This window comes from Papio anubis, chromosome 11 (genome assembly GCF_008728515.1).
Source record: "Papio anubis isolate 15944 chromosome 11, Panubis1.0, whole genome shotgun sequence".
NCBI classification, from domain to species: Eukaryota; Metazoa; Chordata; class Mammalia; order Primates; family Cercopithecidae; genus Papio; species Papio anubis.
Window position 1 is genome coordinate 57,090,734 of NC_044986.1, and position 26,147 is coordinate 57,116,880.

General features: G+C 39.9%; 1 protein-coding gene and 1 pseudogene across 15 annotated transcripts in view; both read right to left on the minus strand.

Annotated features, from left to right (window-relative positions):
• The window catches only part of RHOBTB1 (Rho related BTB domain containing 1), a 142,334-nt gene that overhangs the window by 47,507 nt on the left and 68,680 nt on the right, over positions 1 to 26,147 (minus strand). For 14 of the 15 annotated variants that reach the window (XM_021943429.2, XM_009214874.3, XM_009214869.3 and 11 more), the window contains 2 exons: positions 6,127 to 6,328; positions 5,661 to 5,764 (listed from right to left, as the gene is read on the minus strand). In XM_021943429.2, coding sequence (XP_021799121.1) covers positions 5,661 to 5,764; positions 6,127 to 6,318 — 296 coding nt within the window. In that variant the 5' untranslated portion in view covers positions 6,319 to 6,328. Of the gene's footprint in view, positions 1 to 5,660; positions 5,765 to 6,126; positions 6,329 to 12,237; positions 13,580 to 26,147 lie in introns of those variants that run through there. The other variant, XM_017963023.3, reaches the window with a different exon arrangement.
• On the minus strand, positions 7,547 to 7,700 carry LOC116269636 (annotated as a pseudogene).

Below are 26,147 nucleotides of genomic sequence, written 5' to 3' on the forward strand. Positions count from 1 at the left end.
CACACCTGTAATCCCAGCACTTTGGGAGGCCAACGCGGGCAGATCACAAGGTCAGGAGTTCAAGACCAGCATGGCCAACACAGTGAAACCCCATCTCTACTAAAAATACAAAAAATTAGCCAGGTGTGGTGGTGGGCACCTGTAATCCTAACTACTCAGGAGGCTGAGGCAGGAGAATCGCTTGAACCTGGGAGGCGGAGGTTGCAGCAAGCCAAGATCGCGCCACTGCACACCAGCCCGGGCAACAGTGCAAGACTCCTTCTCAAAAAAAAAAAAAAAAAAATTAAGGCAAAAAATCCATGGTGGACAAAGTATCAAAATTTTAAATATAGTCAGCATCAGTAACAATGCCATATTGTGTCTGAGGCAGAAGGAGAAAAAAAACAGCAATGGTGATCCTGTCTTTTTAAAATTATTATTATTTACATTTTACACCCAAGACAAGTGACTCCCTCAGTATGCCCTAGTCCTGGCCCTGGTCCACATCCTGGTCCACTTGACGTTTCACTGTGCAACAGGCTATTTGCCATCCTAACATCGTCATTACAATGTTACTTCTGGCCCAGCCTTTAGAATGTGCTATGAACATTAAGAGCTAACTCAAAATGCTCTATCTAGACAGATACACTGATCCTTACTTTTTCCCTTGCCATAAAATACAAGCACAACCAATCCCAGGCAAAGATACAAACACCAGTCACTACAGTCCTGAATTTTTTAAAGGGCCTCAACAGTGCATTGAGAATGGGGTGTGTTCATTCGTGTCTGATTACAGGTAACTTCAACATGAAACTAGACACCCAGAAACCATAGTTCTGATTTAAAACATGTACTTTACTTCTCGTAGGAACTAACAACGTTTGAGAAAAATCAGTGTGTAAGAATAAGCTATATAATAAATGGGTTCCAATTGGACTGAAAATATGCCCAGAAATTGCTGGGGATAAGGGGAAGTACAGTGGTTCTGAATGTTTTAGTTAAATGATTTGGGGAAAACATGCCAAGATTCCCATTCACTCTCAGAAAGTTTGCTTGGATGTATCATTTTTACCGAAAACAAAAGGACTCATGCTCAGCTAGTTATGGATGCATATAAAGAATTAAGTTCTTTGCTGTGGAATAAAGAATTTAAGAGGAACACTGGAATATCAGAGCTGGTAATAGATTGTGAGTGCTGGTCTTCAGGGTCCACATGGGACTGTGTAAGATTCAGACTGTACCAGGAGGAAATTTCAAGTAATTTTGTCATCCATCATCACCAGCTACAACAGCATGGTGGATGGGGAAGATGTGGGCTTTGGAGTCAGACAGACTCAAGAGGAAAGTCCAGCTCCACTCTGTCCAGGCTGTCTGACCTTGGCCCTTTTTTGTGCCTGTTTCTCCAACTGTGAAATGAGCCTATTTTGCGGGCTCGCCACAAGAATGAAGCAGGACAGGACACGTGCAGCACGTAGCACAGGGCTGGCGCATGGGGCGCCCTGATTAAACTGTACTTGTTGTTATCACTGTCAGCAACATAGGCTTTATTCAGTGTCTGGAGGTTCTCTGACCTGCAGGCAGATCAATGAAGGAAATTTTATAGGGGGAAAAAAACCCAATAGAATCTGTAATTATCTACCTGTGCATGACTAGACAAAAGGGACTGATATGATTTGGCTGTGTCCCCACCCAAATCTCGAACTGTAGCTCCCATAATTCTCACATGTCATGGGAGGGACCCAGTGGGAGGTAACTGAATCATGAGGGCAGGTCTTTCTCATGCTATTCTCATGATAGTGAATAAGTATCATGAGATCTGATGGTTTCATAAAGGGCAGTTCCCCTGCACATGCTCTCTCTCTTGCCTGCCACCATGTAAGATGTGACTTTGCTCCTCCTTTACCTTCTGCCATGACTGTGAGACCTCCCCAGCCACATGGACCTGTGAGTCCATTAAACCTCTTTTTCTTTATAAATTACCTAGTCTCAAATACATCTTTATTACCAGTGTGAGAACTGACTAATACAGGGACTGAAGGGCCAGATTCCTGATAAAGGCAGAGCCCATCCTGTTTGTCTATATTTTCAGTGCTAAGTCCCTAAATGTGGACATTTCATTCTCATAAGAGCTCCAGGAGACAACTCTTGAGTTGAGCGACATCCCTTTAAGAAGAGGAGCTTTCCTTGCCAAAAACGAGCAGCTGATCAAAGTCACGGTTACTATGTACGGTTTTGTTCCTGACATTTTAAAAGATCCAGAAAAGAGCTTTAAAAGTTCATCCAAAAGTGGATATAAAGTAGGTGGTGGGAAAAAGGCCATAAGAGAGCTGGAGTTACTCACTCCAGAGAAGAGAGGGTCGACAGTTTTCAAAGTGCAGAGCATTACAATGCTCATGCTACTCTGTTTCCTTCATCTCCATGGAATAGAAGGGCTCCTATCAATACTTCTTTTTGGATAGATGGATGATTTCCCTTCCTGAAGACATGGGGTCAACCAGATGACCTTTTGAAATCTCTTCTAGTTCCAATCTTTGCACAAATCCAAAAGAGCAAATAGAAATCCAGCTCACCAATGTAGGGTCCCAGTAGGTTGAGGTAGCTTGGCACAGTGGAAAGAGTGAGAGCCAGGAGTCAGGCAGAGTGACTTTGAATCTGCCTCTGAGACTCAGTTGTTGGGAAAATTTATGGTAGTAAAAGAACTCAACCCTTTACTCAATGGTAGCACCAAGATCATCTCTGCCTCCTATAGTTCCTGAAAGGATTAACTAATGTTGGCAAAGCACCTAATGTGTTGACTGGCACACAGCAGGTTTTTGATAAATTGAAGATTTTATTCTAATTGGCAAAAAATGGGTAGAATAGTTCCATTTAAATCATAAGAGAGCAATAAGACTGTGGTTATACCACATCAGGAACATTGCAAATTCAAGTTGGCCAACTGCCTACCACTGACAACTCCTCATCCCACAGAATCCTCTCTGCAAACTACAGCTTGTCCATGCCAAAGAATGTTTAAGGGGCAACTTATTAACTATCTTTTGCTATGAAGCAGAGGAAACCGAAGGCAAGGTCTAAGACATGTTGGTTTCAATCTGGCTTCTCTCACTGTCACCACAAGAATCAAATTAATTATTCTAAAAAGGTTTCAAATACATTTCCAAGTATAGGGAACGTATTTCACATGCCTCAAAGTTTATGTCTGAGTACATCCCACTGAATTGTAATTCTCACTAAGTATAGTAAAAATGTCAGTCACAAAACAGGTTTGCAAAACAAACATTGTCAGAAGCTATAATTATGATTCCTCGCCTTCACGAATGATATAAAGGTAAAACTTGAAGTCATTAAGAAATTAAACAGCTCTCTCAGAGCAGGGAAATGTACTGGTCAGGGACCTAGAGTGAATAAAAGAACTACTTCTCTCAGGTTTTTCCATAAAAATGTAATTTTTTTTTTGGCATTACGTCAATGTGATCTTACATATTTAGCATTTACAGAAAGATGCTGGAGTGCAAGAGAGAGCAGCTCTGGTTTTTGTTCTTTAACTAGAGGTGGGGTCTGTGTCAAGACACCTGGAGGCTGTGAGGAATTGGAAAAGACAGAGGAAATACAAGGTACAAACATGCACACAAAGTGAGGCCCCAAGGAGAACGTGGCCAGAAACACGGGAGTGTTCCTGAAGCCCCTCTATGTTCCTCAGAGAATCAAAGTTGGCTTGGGGGAGCACTTCCTGTTTCTACCAAAGGGATAATGGGTTACAGTTGACAGAACCAAATGTTACAGACAAGGGAGCAGAACAAAGCACTTTGAACTGATGGAGTCACAGGAAAGAGCAGCTTATTTTTGTTGGGCGGGAACACACACGCAGGTATGGCATGTTGTATTGTAAAATGACTCCAGCTATGTCAGGGAGCTGGACAGGGCCCAGTGTGGATCTACGAAGGCCATTGTGCCATTAAATAAACGCTATGCAGGAATCTCACAAGATAATGAAGCAGCCCTTTTATTACCACCGCACCAGCTTTACGCTGAGGGGTCATGTTAAAATTCATTGTTTGAAATGAATACATTTCATTGTTGTTGTTTTCTCTTTTTTTCCGTGGTATTTTTTTTTTCCACAGGTATTGACAAATGCATACATTTCTAGTGGCAACAAATCACTGAGCTGTTGAAATAGTTTCTAGAGTCTAAACCCAAATATTTCCATTAACTCATCATCAGGCTCATCATTTTCACAACACCGTTTTAGAAGTGGGGATATAAAAAAGTCCTTTGAAATCTATTGTATTTATCCTTACACTGCCTAAAGTCATCAAATCAAGCTTCCTCAAAACCACAGGGGTTACAAACCTGACTGCCCAGCAGTTACAAGCAGGTTCATTTATAATTGTTATTTTTACACGTAGAACAATTGGACAAAAGAAAAAAGCAAAACGGCAACTAAGATAACAATCAAGAACATTACAGGAAGAAAAAAAAATCCAGGAAATTCAAGGAAAAGAAAACTATCTATGATGTCGGATATTAAGTTCAAAAGTCCTTGTTACCAAGCGGACAGTAAAACCGTGTTTTGCTTCCATATCTCTCTTTCTGAGTCCCCTTGAAAAAAGTGGTCTAAGTCACAGATTCTTTCAGTGTGTGAAATAATTCCTAGGAATAGGGCAAACTCTTTCAGCAGTTTATTCATTATTTTAGGCCACTTAGATAAATGACAATAAAAGTCTGTTCAGAGAGCTACTGGCTTGGAGAAATAGAAGAATCTTCAGAAATGCTTATCTCGATACCAAGGAGTAATTCATGTGCTTGGAGTTCCTAACTAATAAAATCCTGTAAGGTAACATGATGTTTAATGTTAAAAAGAGACAACAAGGCCATGATATCTACATTCTACACTTAAAATGAAATGTGTTCATTTATAATTAAGTGGCAAAAAAAAAGTCTCCACTAATCCAGATTTTAATAGCTGTAACCCTTTCATTGAGAGAGACGTTAAGTTATGGTGGCAAGCAGAGGTTGCTAAATATTTTAAGGCACTTTGACCATGTTCCTACCCATATTAATGTCCTTTTAGAGGAGTTTTCCCATTACTAGATTTTTTTCTCCTTTTTTTAAAAATAAAAAATAAACATTAGTGTTTCCGTTCATTTTGGAAATATGTCTTGCAAAGGACTTCAGGGATGTTTTTCTTTCTTTTTAAAAATGACCTTCTAATAAAAATAACAGACTTTTTAGATAACACAAAACCCAAAGCAAATAACATTAGACTCTGCCAATATGGTCATGAAAAGACCAAAGAGTCCTTCTGAAGTAGGGTGACTGAGTGCCAAAATAACATAAAACATTCTAACAGAAGGCAAGTGAAGTGTTACTCAGAGAACCAGCAATCAAAGCAGCCTGCAGTTGGAGGGTGTTACAGAATCCTCATCTAGCAAACCTTCCAGCTTGACCACTGCTTGTTTTCAACACAGTACTTCCTCATTGGCAGGGCATGCTGCTTTTCTTGACTTCAGGAAACAATACCATTCTTTTTTTTTTTTCTTTTTTCTTTTCTTAGACACAGTGCAGAACCCAACACATTTCAAGGCCATATGATGTGGTTTTTGTTGATTTGTGAACCAGCTGCTGGTTTTGAAAAGGAAATTGCACTCAAGCTCAACCGCACTGTACTAGTCTTGGTTTACCTGCCATATGCAAAGCGTCTGTCTTTGTGATGATCACCAAAAGTATCCCAAAGCCTGAGGGAAACACTCACTTCATCAACAACATCCCGAGAACGCTCCAAAACCTGCAGGAGAGAGAGAGACAGCATCTGTGCTCAGTGTCAGTAAGAAGTTCCCCAGGAGAAGCATGTTCAAGTCAGCACCCTCAGTGCCCCTCAATTCACTTGCATTAAGTTTCCTTATTCTATCTAATGGGATTTAAGCTAAGTCTTAATTCCCTTTTTGGAACCACCTGTCTCAACCCTCATTCAGGATACCCAGAGCCATAGTCTCCGGTTTGCATTTTACTTTTGTTTTCTTTTGTGGCACTAAAAAGGTTAGTTTTGTTTTGAATGTGCAATTTACCCACGCTCCTCCTTGAAAAAATCAGACTGGTAACCAGCAATGATGTGCCCTAGGGATGCTAAAGACACTCTGTGCATCTTACCTCCTGGCACACGCGGTATTGGTCAATCGCCCACACGGTTGGCACGTGGGTGGCCAGCAGCTGATACTGCGTGAGCGTGGTATTGCACGCCCTGGCACAGATCAAGCGCGTCTTTCCCACGGCATTGTCACCCACGACCACACACTTGATGGTTTCAACGTTGGGTCTTTCGTAGTCCATGTCAGCGTCCATTTATAAAACTCTGGAAGGAGAGAGCGAACACCGCAGTAAGGACACCAAGGCTTTCCAGAGTAATCGAAGACGTGAGACGTTCGGGGAGTTTTGCCTTCGTCCAGCCACTTCCTTGGAGGTGCACAAGCACGGGCAAGAATGTTTGGAAGTTCATACTAAGCCTAATTGACACTCAAGTTTTCTTTTTATATCTCACACAAGTACAAAAACATGGGACTGTTATTTTGACCCCAAACGGTTTATTCCCGTTAACATGTTATTTTCTTCTTGGTTTTCTCTAAACACAGCCTGCCTACTGGAACTCCATTCAGCCACTGTCGGGACAGCTGGCACACATTTATAGCCTACTGGCTACTCACGTTGGCCTGCTAGCAAGTCCGGTCACCTGTAGAGCTAAACATCAACACTGGGGCAATAGGCAGCCTTGGCAATGCTAGCAGCTACTTCATCACAATATTGCCCATTAGCCAATATCTGTTGTTGAAAAGCAGTTTTCTATAGGTTCAAAACTATTATGGGGACTTAGAGAATAATCAAAAGTGCAGGCTGAAAGACTACCTGACGGCAAAGAAGAGTAAACTGTAAGTCTAAATTTAATCAAATTAACATATTTATTTGTATTAAATCAAATTCAAAATTCATAAATATATATATATAGAGAGAGAGAGAGAGAGAGAGACAGAGACAGACAGAGACAGAGAGAGAGAGAGAGAGAGATGGAATCTCAGTCTGTCGCCCAGGCTAGAGCACAGTGGTGCAATCTCCACTCACTGCAACCTCTGCCTCTTGGGTTCAAGCGATTCGCCTACCTCAGCCTCCTGAGTAGCTGGGATCACAGGTGCCCACCGCCATGCCTGGCTACTTTTTATATTTTTAGTAGAGATGGGGTTTTGCCATGTTGACCAAGCTGGTCTCAAACTCCTTATCTCAAGTGATCTCCCCACCTTGGCCTCCCAAAATGCTGGGATTACAGGCGTGAGCCACCGTGCCCAGCCACAAAAAAAGATATTCTTAAGAGGGCCCATAATAAGATTCAAAAAAATTATCTTCCGTGTTTTCATTAAGAAATCTGGAACATATGGCAAAGAATAATTTTACCAGGAGAGTTACTTTGGAATCTTCCTGAAATCATCCAAGAAGGTTTAAACAGGGTTGCTGATGAGAGGCCAAGAGGAAGAAAAAAAGCACCTGCCAGCTTGGTCTCCCCAGGGACAGGACCCTTCACAAACAGGGGTGCAGACTGCTTACCAGTAGCAGCTGGGTACGAGGCCAGCCATGTATGAGTTTAATATTTTAATTAATTATAATTGCCTTTTCGAGGGAGTCTATTGTAATAAGAACAGATACTACACTTGATCTTAGTCAAAAGGCTGACAAGCAATGGAAGTCCATTGTTAAACTGAAAAAAGTGGGTGGACAGTCATTTTTAAGGAGTCAGTAAAGATTTTAATGGCTATGGTAAAGAAACTGTTCAGAGTAAAGCCTAATACATAATTGGGACTCAAGTGTTTGTTTAATTCATCTGATTTGAGAAAAACAATAACTTGGATAACATGAGATTAAGGGCATTGACAGGGATATAGAGAAAGAATATTAAGAAGAATTATTTTTCACAGTTACGACTATTGGAACATGGGCTGTCTCAGAAAGTGAAGGGTATGGAACTGTCGACTGTAACGCCATCACAAGACGTGTTAAAGCTGAGGCTGGAGAATGATTTGGCAGGAATGGAGTAGAGTGATTCAAGGAACAGATGTGTGCTTAGGTTAGGATTGGATCTGTAATTCCTACACCATGGAGAGGCTTAAAACAGTCAGATACCTGTCCGCCTGACAAATACTTATCCTGAACATCCTGGGTGGGGAAAAGGAGTCTTTAAAAATCTCCAATTCTGATGATCAACCAGGCATGGTGACTCCTAAAATTGATTTCTTGCAAATTTAGTTTTAAACTTCTATGGTTTTCTTAGTTACCCATCTAACAGTGTAACATAGCAAAAGCATGAATTTGGTGTTAGATTGGCGGGTCCTAAACAAATCCCAGGGAACACTCTGCAGTATCTGGAGACGTGTCTGGTTGTCAGTTAGTGGAGGGAGTTCTGCTTCTAGTGGGTAGAAGATCAGAGATGCTGCTGCTAAACATTTTGCAATGCACAGGACAATGTCCCACAACAAAGAATTACCCAGCCCCAAATGTTACAGGGCTGCGGTTGTGAAACCTTGCCTTAGAAGGATGTGAGTTTGAATCCTAGCTCCCCCCTTTTCCAGTCATTGGACTTTGGGCAAGTTGTTTGTACTTTCTGAATCTCAGTCTCCTCCTCTGTTAAGTGGGAATCATGATGATACTCATCTCCTAAGGTGGTTGTGAGGATTATGTAAACTGATGAATTAAGTCCTCAGTGCAGTATCTGACACGCTGATGGTTTCAAAAATTATAATCATGATACTGAAGACAAATGCATTCAGATGACAAAATTGAGTCAGGTGGAAGGCCACAATTAGATGCAAACTCATAAACCTAACAATGACAAAGTTCTATAAAAAGGATACAACTTGGAAGAATTAACCAAACAGTAACTCACTGAAAATGAAAGAACACAGAAACAAGACGTGGTGTAGCTGATCTTAAGCAAAGAGGACAGAAAAAGTTTTGGGTGTGGAGAGGGCGGGGAAGAGGTCACAGTTAATGAAAAGATAATAGAGTCGGAAAGCTGTGTTAAAAATGCTTGCCTGAGGCATTTCTAAATTCCAGAATAAAAATGGTAATACTTAACACCCTTTGAGAAGTTTCTGGTTACATTAGCATGGGGTAGTAGCCGGAATCAGAAAAACAGATTCTAGTTGGAGTCTCACAACTTTGGAAATGGAGGTTCATTACTTTAAATGTCCTCAGTGGTGGGAAACCTTACTCTTTTAAGGGTGAATTTTATTTATTTATTTATTTTTTGATAGATAAATGTCATATAGAGCCAATCCCTAAAATTTGGGAGAATGTTTAGACTTGGTAAAAACGGAGAATAGGACACTAATAATACAGAATTGATTTTCTGGTAGGCTTGCAAACTAGCCCTGCTAGCAGCCCCCAAGAAGGAATCCCCCAAATAAGTTGAATCATAGCAGCACTGATGAAACGGCTATGTCGCTTTCACTGAAGATGACTTCGAGAGTAACAGAAGCCCTTCTAGTTTCGTATTAAGGTTATGATTACAAAAACTATCATTACTTCACTTATTTTTAGACACATTTCATGAGTAGTCCTAAGAAGAATTTCTGTGTCAAAGGTGAGAATAACATCCGTGGGTCCTCTAATCCCTAACAGTCTGCTCGAGACCAAAGTGACTGCCAAAGGTGCTGACCCTTGTGCGAAATGGATAATATGTAAGGGCAAATAAAAGGCCGGGCAGAGTTAAATATTCATGGCCCAGATCACTTGCTGCAGATATGGAATTTCCAGGAAGCATTCACTGAATTTCCAAATACTGAAAATCTTTTATTTGGAATAGAAATGTCTCTTGTGGTATTCTAAAAAGCATTTTAAGAATGTGAAGTCACAGCTAAGGATGGAAACTCATGCTACAGTTGCATTGTTGTAAATCATTTGTTCATTTGTTACACATAAACACAGAAACATTATATTATGGTAGTAATTATAAAAATATGCAATTTTATCCTTCTCCACTTGTTACAGGCTCTAATTTATTCATATCTAGCATTCTGGTGGTTGAGTGTACTCTTAGGACCATCTGGATAATGACTGTCTGGTTTCTGATTTTTATTTACCTAGAATGAGAGTAATAAGTATTATTCATTTAACACTATTAATAAATGTCACCACTATAAATCCTGCTGATCGATGTGGAGACCCTCTCATACTTAGATACATACCTGAGGAGACAAGGAAGGTAAAAAAAAAAAAGAAAAGCTTGAAAGAATGGACACTGGTAATCTGCTACCATGGCAGTTCCGTCATCTTACTCAAAACTGACTTGAACGTTATTTCATATTTTCACCAATAACTGATGAATCCACTTGCACAGTATTCAGAAATCAGAAGGGACAAGTTTATTTGAAAAACTGTTAAATAAAAAAGACCGTGCAGGTGGGGAAGTTAAAGGCATGGTGGAGTAGTTCTGGTCCCCACCACTCACAAGGCTGACCTAGAAAAGCGTGATCATGCTCTTCATGGTCTACAGAATCACCCCATCTGGTCTGATCATCTCATACCTGCCCGCTATTATTGCTGTCATCTCCTGGATTTCATGCCACTCCTCCACACTCCCTGCCCACACAGTGTTCTTGGGCCCACAGGATGGTGCAGCCCATATCCTAGCCTCACCATTTCTTCTCTCCTTCAGTGGCAGTGATCTTTACCACATTCTACTTGAGCCATCCATCTCCTTTTGGACACGTGCTGGATATTGTTGTCATCCAGAAACATTTTACCTCTGAAATCCCAAATTTCAAAATTCCACTCTCAGAACAAAAACTCCTACCTGTACAGCCTGTGCTGGATGAAATAAGGCCACGGCAGCAACTCCCATCAGGAGGTGAAATCTATTTCCCTTCCTCTTGAATTAATGCTAAGCTTCTGACTGCTTGGCCCAAAAGAATGCAGTGGAGGTGATGCTGCGTGAGGTCTAGAGTCCAGGTCTCCAGAGGCCCTGCAGTTCTACCTTCTTGCTGTTGGAATGCTGCCACAAGCCCGCCATGTAAGGAAACTGGCCTAGCCCAGCAGGGGATGAGAATTCACATTGAAAACCACTGAGGCAGCCCTGCCAATGGCTGTCACTATGTGCCAGATAATGCAAAGTCATCTTGGACCTTCCAGCTCGGCCAACCCTACAGCTGAATGTAGTTTATGAATGAGCCCAGGTGAAACCAGCAGTGGAATCACCAGCCAACCCTCAGAATCTTGAGAAATCATAAATCATTACTGTTTTAAGCCACCAAGTTTTGGGTTTATGAACCAATAGTCAACAGAAACACACCCATTATACCTTATGAAAATCTCCAGTACCTTCACTCCTCTATTTATTTTTAAATGTCAGATGATGGTCCCTTTTGAATGGATGATCTTTTCCACCTAGGGTTGATGGGTCATGCCATCTTTACTCTTTACGGTCACCCTCAATGTCTTGCATTGTATATGTGGTATGCAGAATAATGGCCTCCCTGAATATGTCCATGGAATCCGTGAAACCTGTGAATATGTTCCATTGCATGGCATGAGGGAATAGGGTTGCAGATGAAATTAAGGTTGCTAGTCAGCTGACCTTAATATAAGCAGATTATCCTGGACTATCTATGTGGGTGCAACACAATCACAGTGGTCCTTTAAATGTGGAAGAGGTAGGCAGGAAGTCAGAGTCAGAGAGAAACATGAAGATGCTATACTGCTGGCTTTGAAGATGAAGGAAGGGGTTGCAAGCCAGGTAATGTATGCGATCCATAGAAGCTAGAAAAGGTAAGGCAACAGATTCTCCCCTAGGTCGCCCAAAGTAACACAGCCTGCCAACACTTCAAGCTCAGTGAGACCCATGACAGACCTTTGATTTTCAGAACTATAAGAAAATACATTTTGTTTTATGCTCCTAAGTTTTGATAGTTTGTTACAGCAGCAATAAGAAACTAACGTAGCACACTTCAGCCACACAAAATGACTTTCTCAAATTCTAAATGTTTTTTGTTACCTTTATATACACCTTTCCTTCTTGCCAACTCTCCTCCATTCCTTGTATGCCTGGCAAATTCTATTCATTCTTTAAAACCTTATTCAGATATCCTACTGTGGCAGCTCTGTCACAAAAGCCTTCCTAATACCCTCTAAAAAGCTTTTCTAACTACCCCCTTAGTCAGCTTCAGCTGCCATAACAAAATACCAAAGACTAGGTGGCTTAGCCAACAGAAACTCATTTCTCACAGTTCTGGAGGCCGGAAGTCTGAGAGCAGGGTGCTGGTGTGGCTAGGTTCTGGTGAGGGTTCTCTTCCTGGCTTGTAGGCAGCTGTCTTCTTGTGATGTCCTCACATGACAGGCAGAGACAGAAAGCTCTGGTGTCTCTTCCTCTTCCTAAAAGGACACTAATCTCATCATGGGGCTCCACCCTCATGGCTTTATCCAAACCTAATTACCTCTCCAACACCCCACCTCTTAATACAATCACATTGGGGGTTAGGGCTTCAACATATGAATTGTGGGAGGATATGGACAATCACCCTGTAGCACTATCTCAGTGCCTACAGACACACTACTCCCTCTTGCCAACCCTCTTCCATTCCTTGTCTGTCTTGCAAATTCTAGTCATTCCTTAAAACCTTACTCAGAGATCACATCCTCTGGAAAGGTTTCCTAACAATCCTCTGCCTCATAAACTAATTTATTTTTTTCTCTGTATGAATAAAGAGTTCTAGGAGAAGCAACGACAAACAAAAACAAATGTACACGCATCCATACACACATTTTTTTCCTGTATTAACAAATCATGGAATGGTAGCTTGTGAATTTGTGTGCATGTGTGTGTGTTGGTTATACCTTCAAAATGCCCCTTTCATACACTTAACAAATCATCAAGTGTTTGTGGGGTACAGCTGTTTGCTAAAGTGCTTGGAATATATGCTTATACAACATCCTTTTACTGCAAAGCCTTTCTTGACTACCCCTCTGGTCCAAAGGTCCCCTAATTTAATGGTGACTCTCTCTGAGGGCCACCCATCGGAAAAATAGGGACAGAGCCAAATGTGACCTTAGTTGTTCTGGTCTTCTCTTCACATCACCTCCCTTTGGTGGTACCTCAACCCAACCTTCAGTCTTTGCCTTGATGACCTTCATGATGTTCTGTCCCTCTCTTATGAAACAGACTCCCAGGAAGTTCGGTGCATGCCCACTCCCTCATTTACAAGACACCTAAAAGACCTCTAGAGTTCTGCCCCCATAACTCAATAACTCAGGGCACTGTGGCTGATGTACTTGTTTGCTCAGATAGGCGCACTTCAGCGTAGGGCCACTAACTGATTTCAGGCAAGTGTGCAAGACTCCTCTAACATGAGAAACTCAGAAATCAAGATGAGTGGGTAGGAAAAGAGTTATCATTTGCCTAAGAAACCCCACTAGGGGTCTCCTAATTGCTGCGAATCATCCAGGCATTGGGATATGCTGCATCTTATCATTTACGCTATGTCTCTTGTTATATTTGCTATTTCTTTTCTTTTTCTTTCTTTCTTTTTTTTTTTGGAGATAGAGTTTCACTCTTGTTGTCAGACTGGAGTGCAATGGCACAATCTCAGCTCACCACAAACCTCTGCCTCCCAGATTCAAGCAATTCTGCGTCAGCCTCCCGAGTAGCTGGGATTACAGGCATCTGCCACCACGCCTGGCTAATTTTTTATTTTTAGTAGAGATGGAGTTTCTCCATGTTGGTCAGGACTTAAACTCCCTGACCTCAGGTGATTCGCCCACCTCGGCCTCCCAAAGTGCTGGGATTACAGGCGTGAGCCACCACGCCTGGCCCTATATTTCTATTTCTATCAAGGCATGGTGAACAGTCTGCTTAAAAACAAAAATTGAAGGCCCATGGAGTGACCTTTGTACTCTTATCTCCATTTAGCTGTTCACAGACAGTCTGAATGATGCTATTGCACAGACACTACATTTTCTTATTCCTCCCAAAAGCATATAATCTTAACTTTAAGAAGTAATTTAGCTCAGCCATTAGGAAATACGAGTGCAACAAATTTTAGTGTATTTGAAGAGTTAGCTCTGAAACAAAAAACTGAGAATTTTATTTTATTGACAGGAACAAAAGAAAAACGTTAAGAGTTGCATAATAACTATAGCCAACAGTCAAGTTTCGACGGAGCAGATTTCATTATTCTGAGCTTTTAATCAGCAGTTGTAGGTAGATGGGAGCTGTTTCATACATAAAATAAACATCTCAGCTGGAATAAAGAATGGATCCAGAGCTGGGAAAGAGATGCAAGGGCTGGGTTGGACTTTCCCTGAATCAAAACTTCACAGAATTATATCTCCAGGATAACATTGTGTTCCACCATTTAAATCAACAGATTTCATTGTTGTAATCAATATTATTTTTTCAATGGACTGTTTTGATTAAAAAAGAAAAGAGTAAGTAACAGAAAGGATGCTGCATAGAAGTCTATGGATGCAAATACTACAGAACCACCTGCTGATATGAAAGAAGTACTTTTTACTACATCTGCTCATGATTCTCACCAGGGCTCTATGACAGTGGAGACCCACACAAGAGCGTGCTCTCTCTGTTTTTAAAACTCAAGGTCGGTTGGGGAGATGAACCAAGATTAGAAACCAACCTTCTTTTCTACCTTGTGTGCTGTTCTTAATAAACATTGCCCTCATTGAAAAAATAAAGAAAAGACTTCATTTATTTTTCGAAAAACTAAACCAAAAATTTTAAAGATGCATGAAAATTCCAGGGCGGATTTCAAAACCATCATAAGTGAACTGTGCTGGGTTCAGACACATGGGTCTACTTTCTTCTACAAATACACCAGGGAGCCTCTCCTTTGACAATTTGCCTATGTCATTACTTCTGCTCAAAGGCCCTTTCCTCGTGCCCTTAACTCACCTGCTGAAATCGTTCTCCACCTGTGGGACTAAGGCAGTCTTAATTTAAAAATTATATGCTAAGCACTGAATGAGTGCCAGGCCTATAGGTGTACAGTGAAAAGCAAGCCGGGGGTGGTTCGCAGTCAGGTGGAAAGAAACAACTAAACAGATAAATACATCATCACAAATTTGAGGGGTTCCTTGAAAAAAACCAAAGGATGTTGAGAAAAAATAATGGATGGGAAGCCTGAAGGGGCAGACTGGGTGACTTCTCTGAAGAGGCCTCATTCGGGCCATCTGGAGAATGAGAAGGGCCCAGTCAAGCGATGGGAGAGGAAACAGGCCTGGAGAGCCTGAGGGAGAGGAAGTGGGGAAGTGGGAAGGTTAGAAAGGTAGGTGGGGATAGATCATACTCAGCCTTTCAGGCCATAGTCAGGAGTTTGAATCTTATTCTAAATGCAGTGAGAAGCCACTGCAGTGTTTAAGCAGAAGTGTGGTAGGTTATGATTTGCTTTTTTTTTTTTTTTTTAAAGTTTTGTTTTGTTTTGTTTTGAGTCGAGGCTTGCTCTGTCACCCAGGCTAGCGTATAGTGGCACAATCTCAGCTCACTGCAACCCCCACCTCCACCTCCCGGGCTCAGGCCGTCCTCTCACCTCAGCCTCTTGAGTAGCTGGGACTACAGGCATGTGCTACCATGCCCGGCTAATTTTTTGTATTTTTGGTAGGGATGGGGGTCTCACTATGCTATCCAGGGTGGTCTTGAACTTCTGAGCTCAAGCTATCCTCTCACCTTGGCCTCCCAAAGTGCTGAGATTACAGGCCTGATTTGCTTTTTTTTTGTTTTTTATGAGCCAGTGTCTCGCTTTGTTGCCCAAGCTGGAGTGCAATCGCGTGATAGCTCACTGCAACCTCTGCCTCCTGGGTTCAAGTGATTCGCTGCCTCAGCCTCCTGAGTAGCCGCGATTACTGACACTCACCATCATGCCTGGCTAATTTTTGTATTTTTGTGGAGATGGAGTTTCACCATGTTGGCCAGGCTGGTCTTGAACTCTTGATCTCAGGTGATCCTCCCTCCTTGGCTTCCCAAAGTGCTGGGATTACTGGCATGAGCCACCATACCCAGCCCTGATTTGCTTTTTAAAGGAATCACCAATATCACTGAGACTGCTGTATGTACAGAGAACATGCCATGTTGGCAGGGGTGCAATGGCAGAGGAATGGTGAGGAAACCCTAAGTTCTCCAGGAGAGAAAGGATGGTGCCTCCGACAGGGCAGAATCAGCAGAGATGCAGCCAAGTACAGATTCAAGTTACATTCTGGAAGAAGACACACTGCAAACATCCTTCCTTTGCACAGTCTCTAAGGGTGTTTATCAAATTCTGATTTGTAATACTGATTATTATGTTTATATGCATTCCACTTCTACCCCACCGAGATTATACATTTTTGGCAACAGAAATTGTGATTCATCTTTAAATCCTCAAATCTTGTCACAGTGCCTGGCCTATAGGCAGCTTTCAATAAACGTTTGTTGAATTGAATATAAAAATACAGCCACTCCACCTTTCTTAGAAAACCTTCCACCTGGGGCTGGCAGAGAACTTGCACACAGCTATCTCTGGTGACTGATCATTAAGTTCTGTGGCCTCGAAAGCAGCAGTGTGTGGCTAAGCCTGCAGTTGGTGAGAGGAACACCTCGAGGGACATCTGTGTGGCCCATCACAAGAGCAGTGTTTGACAGATGGCATTGCACCAACCATTGCTTCCTGACAGGAAGTGCATCAGTAACCACGGGAACCACCAGAGACCAAGGACCACACCCTTTCACCAAATGGGAAGGTGGTGGTGGGGAGGAGAGTCCCAATATGTGCAGACAGGAGGGCCTTAGGATTGGACTGGATTTAGAAAAACAAATGAGTGCTTGTTTATTTTGTTCTAGTTTCTAGAGTCGATTTATAAATCTTAATAATATTTACATATAAGAGTCTCATAAAGTTCTCATCCACTTTTAGACTTAAATATCCTAATTCAAGGGATTCTCAACTTTTTTTGGTGAGTCACTACTTGGCTGGAAAAGAAAGGAAAAAGAGAGGCACATGTACCCATTACATATGGATAATGATTTATCACTAACATGAAAGTGAGTCTTGAATAAAGGCGTTCAGACTAAGCCCAAAAGAGCCACATCACAAAATGCAATTAGCTGTACTTCAAGACAAGATGGCAATGAAGGCACTGATGCCTTGAACCCTCCTCTACCATCATCTCACTGCAAGTAGCCTTAGTCTGTACAGATAGCAGCCTCTACAACAGTACCAGAAATTAATGGTAAAAAGTAACCACGTACCAGAAACTTGAAGGATTTCTGCCAAATTCACTTCCATGGAGCCAAGTGAGAACGTCACTGGCCCAGGAAGTAGGCAAACATTTTTCACCACAGAGGCCCATTATCTGGAGTAATGAGAGCCACACTGACTTGGGACAACGGTGAAGAAAGAAGGGTGGAGGAAGAAGGTTTCCTAGTGGCTCCAGTAGGAAACCAGCCTGCTGCTATCAGCATGGAGTAACCTTGCTGACTGTCCCTTGCTGAGGATGGACCAGGTAGAGAGAACAAAGTATGGAAAAAGATGCTCTCTATTCTGCTTTTGCTTCCTCCAGCCCACTCAACCAGACCCTTTCAGTTTTGACCCTATGACAGAACTGATTGGTCTTGTGGGGTTAATGCAAGAGGGAGTCAGGTGAGGGGGTGCTGCCTCTTAAGACTGAACATTAGTGTAACTTCCATGGTCACATTCCTCACTGTTGTCCTTAATTCATTCACCCTCAAAGGTTCTCTCAGCTCACATTACATTGAGTACCTTTGCTTGTCTGCTCTGGAACTGGGTGATTTCCTGGAATGCTATGAGAGAGCCCTACCTTGATCTTTGACAGAGCCTATGGTTATTCAAGCATTTGGAATATGCTTCAGTCCTTGGCCTTTGTGAATCCTTTTGTGTATGGATAGTGTAAACAGAGACCATTCAACACATGACCTATTAAAAACCCTGAAGCATAGACGTGTACAAGCAATTACCTAAAGGCACAGAAGAAAGGTCTTCCACTTAGATAAATGTGCTATATAAAACAGCAGAATAAAAACTTCAAAAATCAGATTCATGAACTTAATCATGTAAAAGAAGATAATATACATTTATAAACTAATAGTAGACGAAATTATAAGTAGGTAATGGGACGAGATAAAGAAAGACCACGTACAAATGAAATATAAGGTCACCAAATTGAAAGCCATGCTGGCAACAGTACATAGTAGACTTGAAAATGTTGTAAAATTAATTAGTGAGGTACAGGTCAAGCATAAGAAGCTCTCTCTAAATACAGACGTAAAGACAATCTTTCTTTGTCTTTACTGATGATTGACCAAAGACAATAAAGAGACTGACTGTCAAAATGCAATCTCTTGAATAGTATGCAATATGGTCGCATCTAAATCTTCATCCAAATCTCATCTTGAATTGTAGATCCCCTAATTCCCACATGTTGTGGGAGGGACCCAGTGGGAAATAATTGAATCATGAGGGGTGGTTTACCCCATACTGTTCTTGGGATAGTGAGTTGATGAAGATCTGATGTTTTTGTAAAGAGTTTCTGCTTTCACTTTGATCTAATTTTTTTCCTTGTCTGCCTTTCACCTTCTACCATGATAGTGTGGCCTCCTCAGCCCCATGGAACGTGAGTCCATTAAACCTCTTTTTCTCTACAAACTACTCAGTCTTGGATATGTCTTTATCAGCCATGTGAAAATGGATTAATATGGTATGTGTTCCTGAAGAACTAAGGAGCATAGTGTGATTTAATAGAACAAAATGTTCCCACTACAAAAAACAGGAAGGAGCAGGGAAAAGCAAGGAGGAGAAGGAGGAGGAGAAAAACAATGGAAGGCTCCAAATCTATGCATTTTTTTCAGTAAGATGTTTACATATCAATGACAAATTATATAAGAATCTCATTGTATCTTATCATCTTCTAAAACTAATGGACACAAATCTTCTCCATAAAGAAATAATTATATGAATGACTATAAATTTCACTAAGACACTATTTGAAGATGATTTTAAAAACACATAAGAGAGTCTTAAGGATGGAAAAAGGTATTCCATGCAAATAAAATCCCCCCAAAAAGAGCAGAATTAGGTATCTCTATATCAGATAAAATAGATTTCAAGACAAAAACTGTAAAAAAAGACAAAGAAAGTCATTATATAATGACAAAGGGGTCAATTAAGCAAGATGATATAGCAGTCAACACTGCAGCACCCAGATATATAAGGCAAATATTATTAGAGCTAAAGAGAGAGAGAGACCCTGATATAGTAACAGCCAGGGACTTCAATACCCCACTTTCAGCATTGGAAAGATCATCTAGACAGAAAATCAAGAAAAAAAATCGCTATAGACCAAATGGACCTAACAGACATTTACAGAACATTTCATCCAACAGTTGTAGAATACATATTCTTCTCCTCAGCACATGAAACATTCCCAAGGATAGACCATATGTCAGACCACAAAACAAGTCTCAAAAATTTTTTTAAAAATCATATCCAGTATCTTTTCTGACCACAATGGAATAAAACTAGAAATCAATAACAAGAGGAACTTTGGAAACTATATGAATACATGGAAATCAAACAATATGCTCTTAGATATAGTTTGGATATTTGTCCCTGACCCAATCTCATGTTAAATTGTAATCACCAATGTTGGAGTTCGGGCTTGGTGGGAAATGTTTAGATTATGGGGGTAGATCACTTATGAACGGCTTGAGTCATCCTCTTGGTGATAAGTGAACTCTTGCTCTCAGTTCACACAAGATCTGGTCATTTAAAAGTGTGTGGCTCCTCCCCCACCCCACTCACTCTCTCTCTCTTGCTTCTGCTCTGGCCATGTGACACTGCTGCTCTCCTCTCACCTTCCACCATGATTATAAGCTTCCTGAGGCCTCCCCAGAAGCTGAGGAGATGACAGTACCATGCTTTATATAAAGACTGCAAAACCATGAGCCAATTTAATCTCTTTTCTTCATCATTTATTCAGTCTCAGGTATTTCTTTATAGCAATGCAAGAAAAGACTAATATGCTCCTGAATGAACATTGAGTCATTGAAGAAATTAAAAAGAAACCTTAGAAATGTATTGAAATAAATGAGAATGCAAACACAACATTCCGAAACCTATGGAATACTGCACAAATGGTACTCAGAGGAAAGTTTATTGCAATAAATGCCTATATCAAAAAGGTAGAAAAACCTCAAATAAACAACCTTATAATATATCTTAAAGAACTAGAAAAGCAAGAGCAAACTAAACCCAAAATTAGTAGAAGAAAATAATTAATAAAGATCAGCGCAGAAAGAAATGAAATTGAGATAAAAACAGAAAAAAATCAACAAAATGAATTTTTTTGACAAGATAAGTAAAATGGACAAATCTTTAGCCAGACTAAGAAAAAAAAAAAAGAAGACCCAAATAAATAAAATCAGATATTAAAAAAGAGATGTTACAACTGATACTGCTGAAATTCAAAGAATCATTAGGGACCATTATGTATAACTATCTGTCAATAAACTGGAAAACCTAGAAGAAATGGACAAATTCCTAGACACATGCAACTTACGAAGATTGAGCCATGAAGAAACACAAAATCTGAATAGACCAATAACAAGTAACAAGATTGAAGCAGTAATAAAAAAGTCTCCCATCAAATAAATAGCCAGGACATGGTTGGGCGTAGTGGCTCACACCTGTAATCCCAGCACCTTGCGGGGCTGAGGCGGGCAGATCACTTGAGGTCAGGAGCTCAAGACCAGCTGGACCAACATGGGGAAACCCCATCCCCCGTCTCTACTAAAAATACAAAAATTAGCTAGGTGTGGTGGTGCACGCCTGTAATCCCAGCTACTTGGGAGGCCGAGGCAGGAGAATCACTTGAACTCGGAAGGCAGGGGTTGCAGTAAGCTGAGATTGCACCACTGCACTCCAGCCAGGGCAACAGAGCAAGACTCTGTCCAAAATAAATAAATAAATAAATAAATAAACAAACAAACAAACAAACAAATAAGGAAAGGAACTGATGGCTTCACTGCTAAACTCTCAAACACTTAAGAATTAGTAGCAATCCTACTCAAGCTATTCCAAAGAATTAAGAAGGAAGGAATACTTCCAAACTTACTCTACGACTCCAGTGTTATCCTGATACCACAAACAGACAAAGACACAACAAAGAAAGAGAGCTACAGGCCAATATATCTAATACACATAGATGCAAAATTCCTCAACATAATACTAGCAAATCAAATTCAACAACACACTAAAAAGATTATTCATCATGATCAAGTGACATTCACCCCAGGGATGTAAGGATGGTTCAACATATGTAAATCAATAAATGTGACACATCATCTGAACAGAATGAAGGAAAAAAACAACATGATCATTTCAATAGATGCCAAAGAAGCATTCAGTAAAATTCAACATTCCTTCATGATAAAATTTCCCAAAAACCTGGGTATGGAAGGAACATATCTCAACACAATAAAAGCCATATATAACAGACTGAATGTATCATACTGAATGAGGAAAAAGTGAAAGCCTTTTCTTTAAGATCTGGAACAAGACTAGCATGCCCACTGTCACCACTTTTATTCAACATAATACTAGAAATTCTAGTCAGAGCAACTGGACATGAGAAAGAAACAAAGGGCATCCAAATTGTAATGGGAGAAGTCAAATTATCCTTGTTTGCAGATGATACAATCTTATATTTAGAAGAAACTAAATATCCCACAGAAAATGATCAGAACTGATAAACAGTAAAGTTTCAGGATATGAAATCAATACACAAAAATAAGTAGCATTTCTATATGCCAACAATGAACAATCTGAAAAAGAAATCAAGAAAGTAATCCAATTTATCATAGCTACAAATAAAACAAAATGCCTAGAAGAAGTGAAAGTTATCTAAAATGAAAACTATGAGACATTGAGGACACAAAAAATGGAAAGTTACTCCATGTTCATAGATGGGAAGAATCAATATTGTTACAATGCCTATACTACCCAAGGCAATCTACAGATTCAGTTGACTCAAGTGTTAGTCTCCTTTGGCAACACCCTTACAGACATACCCAGGATCAGTACTTTGCATCCTTCAATCCAGTCAAGTTGACACTCAGTATTAATCATCACTGCTATCCTAAGCAAAAAGAATAGAGCTGGAGGCATCACATTATCTGACTTCAAATTATACTACAAAGCTATAGTAACCAAAAAAGCATGGGACGGGCATAAAAACAGACACACTGACCAATGGAAGAGAACAGAGAACCCAGAAATAAATTCCCACATTTACAGCCAACTTATTTTTGACAAAGGTGCTGAGAACATACACTGGGGAAAAGGCAGTCTCTTCAATAAATGGTGTTGGGAAAACTGGAGATCCATAAGCAGAAGAATGAAACTAGACCCCTGTCTCATGCCACACACAGAAATTAAATCAAAATAGATTAAATACTTATATCTAAGACCTCAGACTATGAAACTATTATAAGAAAATATTGATGAAACACTCCAGGACTTTAGGCTGGGCAAAGATTTCCTGAGATCACACAGCAAAAATGGACAAACAGGATTACATCAAGCATAGCAAAGGAAACAATAAAGTAAAGAGACAATCCACAGAATGGGAGAAAATATTTGCAAATTACCCATCTGACAAGGGATTAATAACCAGAACATATAAGGAGTTCAAATAACTCAACAGAAAAAAAATCCAATTTAAAAATTGTAAAAGAACTGCATAGATATTTCTTAGAAAAGGATGTACAAATAGCTAACGCATATATGAAAAAATGCTCAACATCATTAGTCATCAGAGAAACACAAGTGAAAACTACAATAAGATATAATCTCACCCCAGTTAAAATGGTTTTTATGAAAAAGACAGGTAATAATGATTGCTGGTGAGGATATAGAGAAAGGGGAACCCTTGCAAGCTGCTGGTGAGAATGCAAATTAGCACAGCCATTTTGGAAAACAATATGGATGTTCCTCAAAAAACTAAAAATCAAACTCTCTTATGATCCAGCAATCCCACTGCTGGGTATATATCCAAAACAACAAAAAAAGGAAAATTAGTATATCAAAGCGATATCTGCATTCCCATGTTTATTGCAGTACTACTTAAAATACTAAGATATGGAATAAACCTGTGTCCATCAGCAGATGAATGGATAAGAAATCCTGTTGTTTGAAACAACATGGATGGAACTGAAGGATATTATGTTAAATAAAATAAACCAGGCACAAAAAGACAAATATTTCATGTTCTCACTCATATATCGGAGCTAAAAAAAAATTTGAGCTCACGGAGGTAGAGAATAGAATAGAATGGTGGTTAGCAGAGGCTGGGAAGGGTAGTGGAAAGGGGGACAGAAAGGGGATGGCTAGTGGGTAAAAAATACAGTTACACAGAAGGAGTAAGATCTAGAGTTTGGTAGCACAATGGGGCAACTATAATAAATTAACAATAATTTATTGCATATTTTAAAATAACTAAGAGTGGAATTGGAATGTTTCTAACACAAAAAATGATAAATGCTTGAAGTTATGGATACCTCAATGTATTAGTCTGTTTGCACATTGCTATAAAGAATTGAGAATGGGTAATTTACAAAGAAAAGAGGTGTAGCTGACTCACAGTTCTACAGGCAGTATAGGAAGCATGGCTTGGGAGGCCTCAGGAAACTTACAATCATGGTGGAGGGCGAAGGGGAAGCAAGCGTGTCTTCACTTGGCAGCAGGAGAGAGAGAGCAAAGGGGTAAGTGCTACACACTTTTAAACAACCAGATCTCCTGAGAACTCCAATATGAGAACAGCAAGGGGGAAGTTTGCCCCCATGATTCAATCACCTCCAACCAGGCCCCTCCTTCAACATGTGGGGATTATAATTGGATATGAGATTTGGGCGGGGACACAGAACTAAACCATATCACCCAGTTACCATGATTTGATTATTATACATTTTATGTTTGTAGCAAAATATCACATGTACCCCATAAATATGTACAACTAACATGCATCCATAATAATTGAAAATGAAAAATTAAAAAAACAGATTCTTGAAAGAAAAAGGACATCATAATAAATTTCTGACTTGGGTCAAATTGATATTTATATGAAAGCAACATAAAGCTGTTCTTAGATATCAAAGACTCAGGTCAAAAAACCCAAGTTCCCTTAAGGAAACTGCTCAAAGATACTAGCCAAAACACCTAGAGATAACTGAAAATTAAATACTAAAAACAAACAAAGGCATCAAGGCTTTAAAGAACTATGGAAACCAAAGCCAATAAAAATGTAAGATCATCCTATGTAGTTATTTTGAATTTGGTTACAAAATGGTATAGAAAAAGTATCTGCCAGAGATAATCTAGAAGGTTACAAAAGGCCAATTCATAATAGAAGTCACATGAACCTTCGTAGACCAAAGGACATAGAATAAAATGAAGAAAACTTTTTAAGTATAAGGAGAAACTCACAACAATAACAAATATATGGGACAAAAAATCAGAATAAAGCAATGTCAGATTAAGAAAGTGAAAATAAACAACACATGGGTGATCTGAATAACAAATACTAAGGCTAAATTAATAAATATCCCACATTTTTAAACCTATAGAAAGATAGCTTTCTTTCAAGTGTTCTTGGCACATTTAAAAAGCTGACCACATACTGGGCCATGAGGCCCCAAATCCCCCAAAGTGTAAATTGTTGTCAACCAAATTCTCTGCCCACAAAGAAGTAAATGAAACAATTGAAAGGAAAAGCTCTGTAACATGAACAAAAAATCTCAACCCTTGTAAATTTAAAAAATACTTTCTAATATATCCATCTAAGGTAATAATTTTATAAATGGGAAATGTTTTAAAAGCAAATATATTTACCATATCTTTAAAAAAAATGAAAACAACCTATGACAAGTGAGGGAATGATTAAGATACTTACTAAGTGATGTTAGACAAATTAATCTGTCGGAGTCTGTATTTTCTTATGTGTAAACTGGGGATAATTATCTCCTTCCATGGGTTGTTGTGAAGATTATATTAGATAATGCTTGTGAAATATTTCAACCTCTGTGCTAAAGAGAACATCAGTACGTCTTATCTAATAAGGTTGTCATCGAAGTTATGCTTATGATGAGTTTGCAATAATCCAGAGAAATGCTGATATTATTGAGGAAAAATGTGGAATAGTAATGTGAAATACATTCGACTGAAACAACAGTAAATAAGCATGCGTAACCCAAATAAAATTGTGCCTCACGCACTCACCTGAAGCAGTGTCTTAGCACAGTGGCAAAGCAAAAGAAACACAAACTGATTCTTAGAAAGCTGTGAACCATGTAGCTGCTTATGAATAGAGAGGTGTGGCTTACCTCACCTGTTACACATCTTACAGTGAACCTCCTAAAAAAGTCTCTTTGAAATGTTGCCGCCTCTGGAGTCTCACCTTTCATGACAACTGCTCAAATCTGTCTTTCTGCCTCTCAGGACCTGGGATCTCTTCCTTTCAGGTCCTTCTTCATCCCTTCTTACAGGGCTAGCCATCATTCTCTGCTTGTCTTACTTGCATTCCCATCCATTACTTCCCTCTGACAAATAAACAAATCTTTCTTGGGACTTACCCTTTTTTAAGGGGGTTGGGTTGGTTTTAATATGTGACTATTTAAAATTCAGTAACTGTATCTCTGTCATGTAACAGGAAGCAACATTGACGTTTTCCCTCTGCAACAACAATACATGAAAAACAAAACAAACTGGAAGGAAATACACTAGAAAGCAACACTCATTGTTTCTGGACAATGAGGCTATAACTTGTTCCTGCCATTTTCTACTTTACTTTTGATTTCAAATTTTCTACAATGCACATGTCTTGCTTTTTAAAAAAATGTGAGATAAAATCCACATGCTACACAACTTATTCTTTTAAAGTATACAATTCATTGGTGTTTATGATATTCACAGGGTGGTGCAACCACTCCTGCTATTTAATTCCAGAATATTTCCATTATCCCCCAAAGAAACCTTGTATCCACGTATCCCCTAGCAGTCATTCTCTATTCTCATTCACCCCAGCCCTGGCAACCACAAATCTACTTTCTGTCTCTACAGATTTTCCTATTCTGGACACTT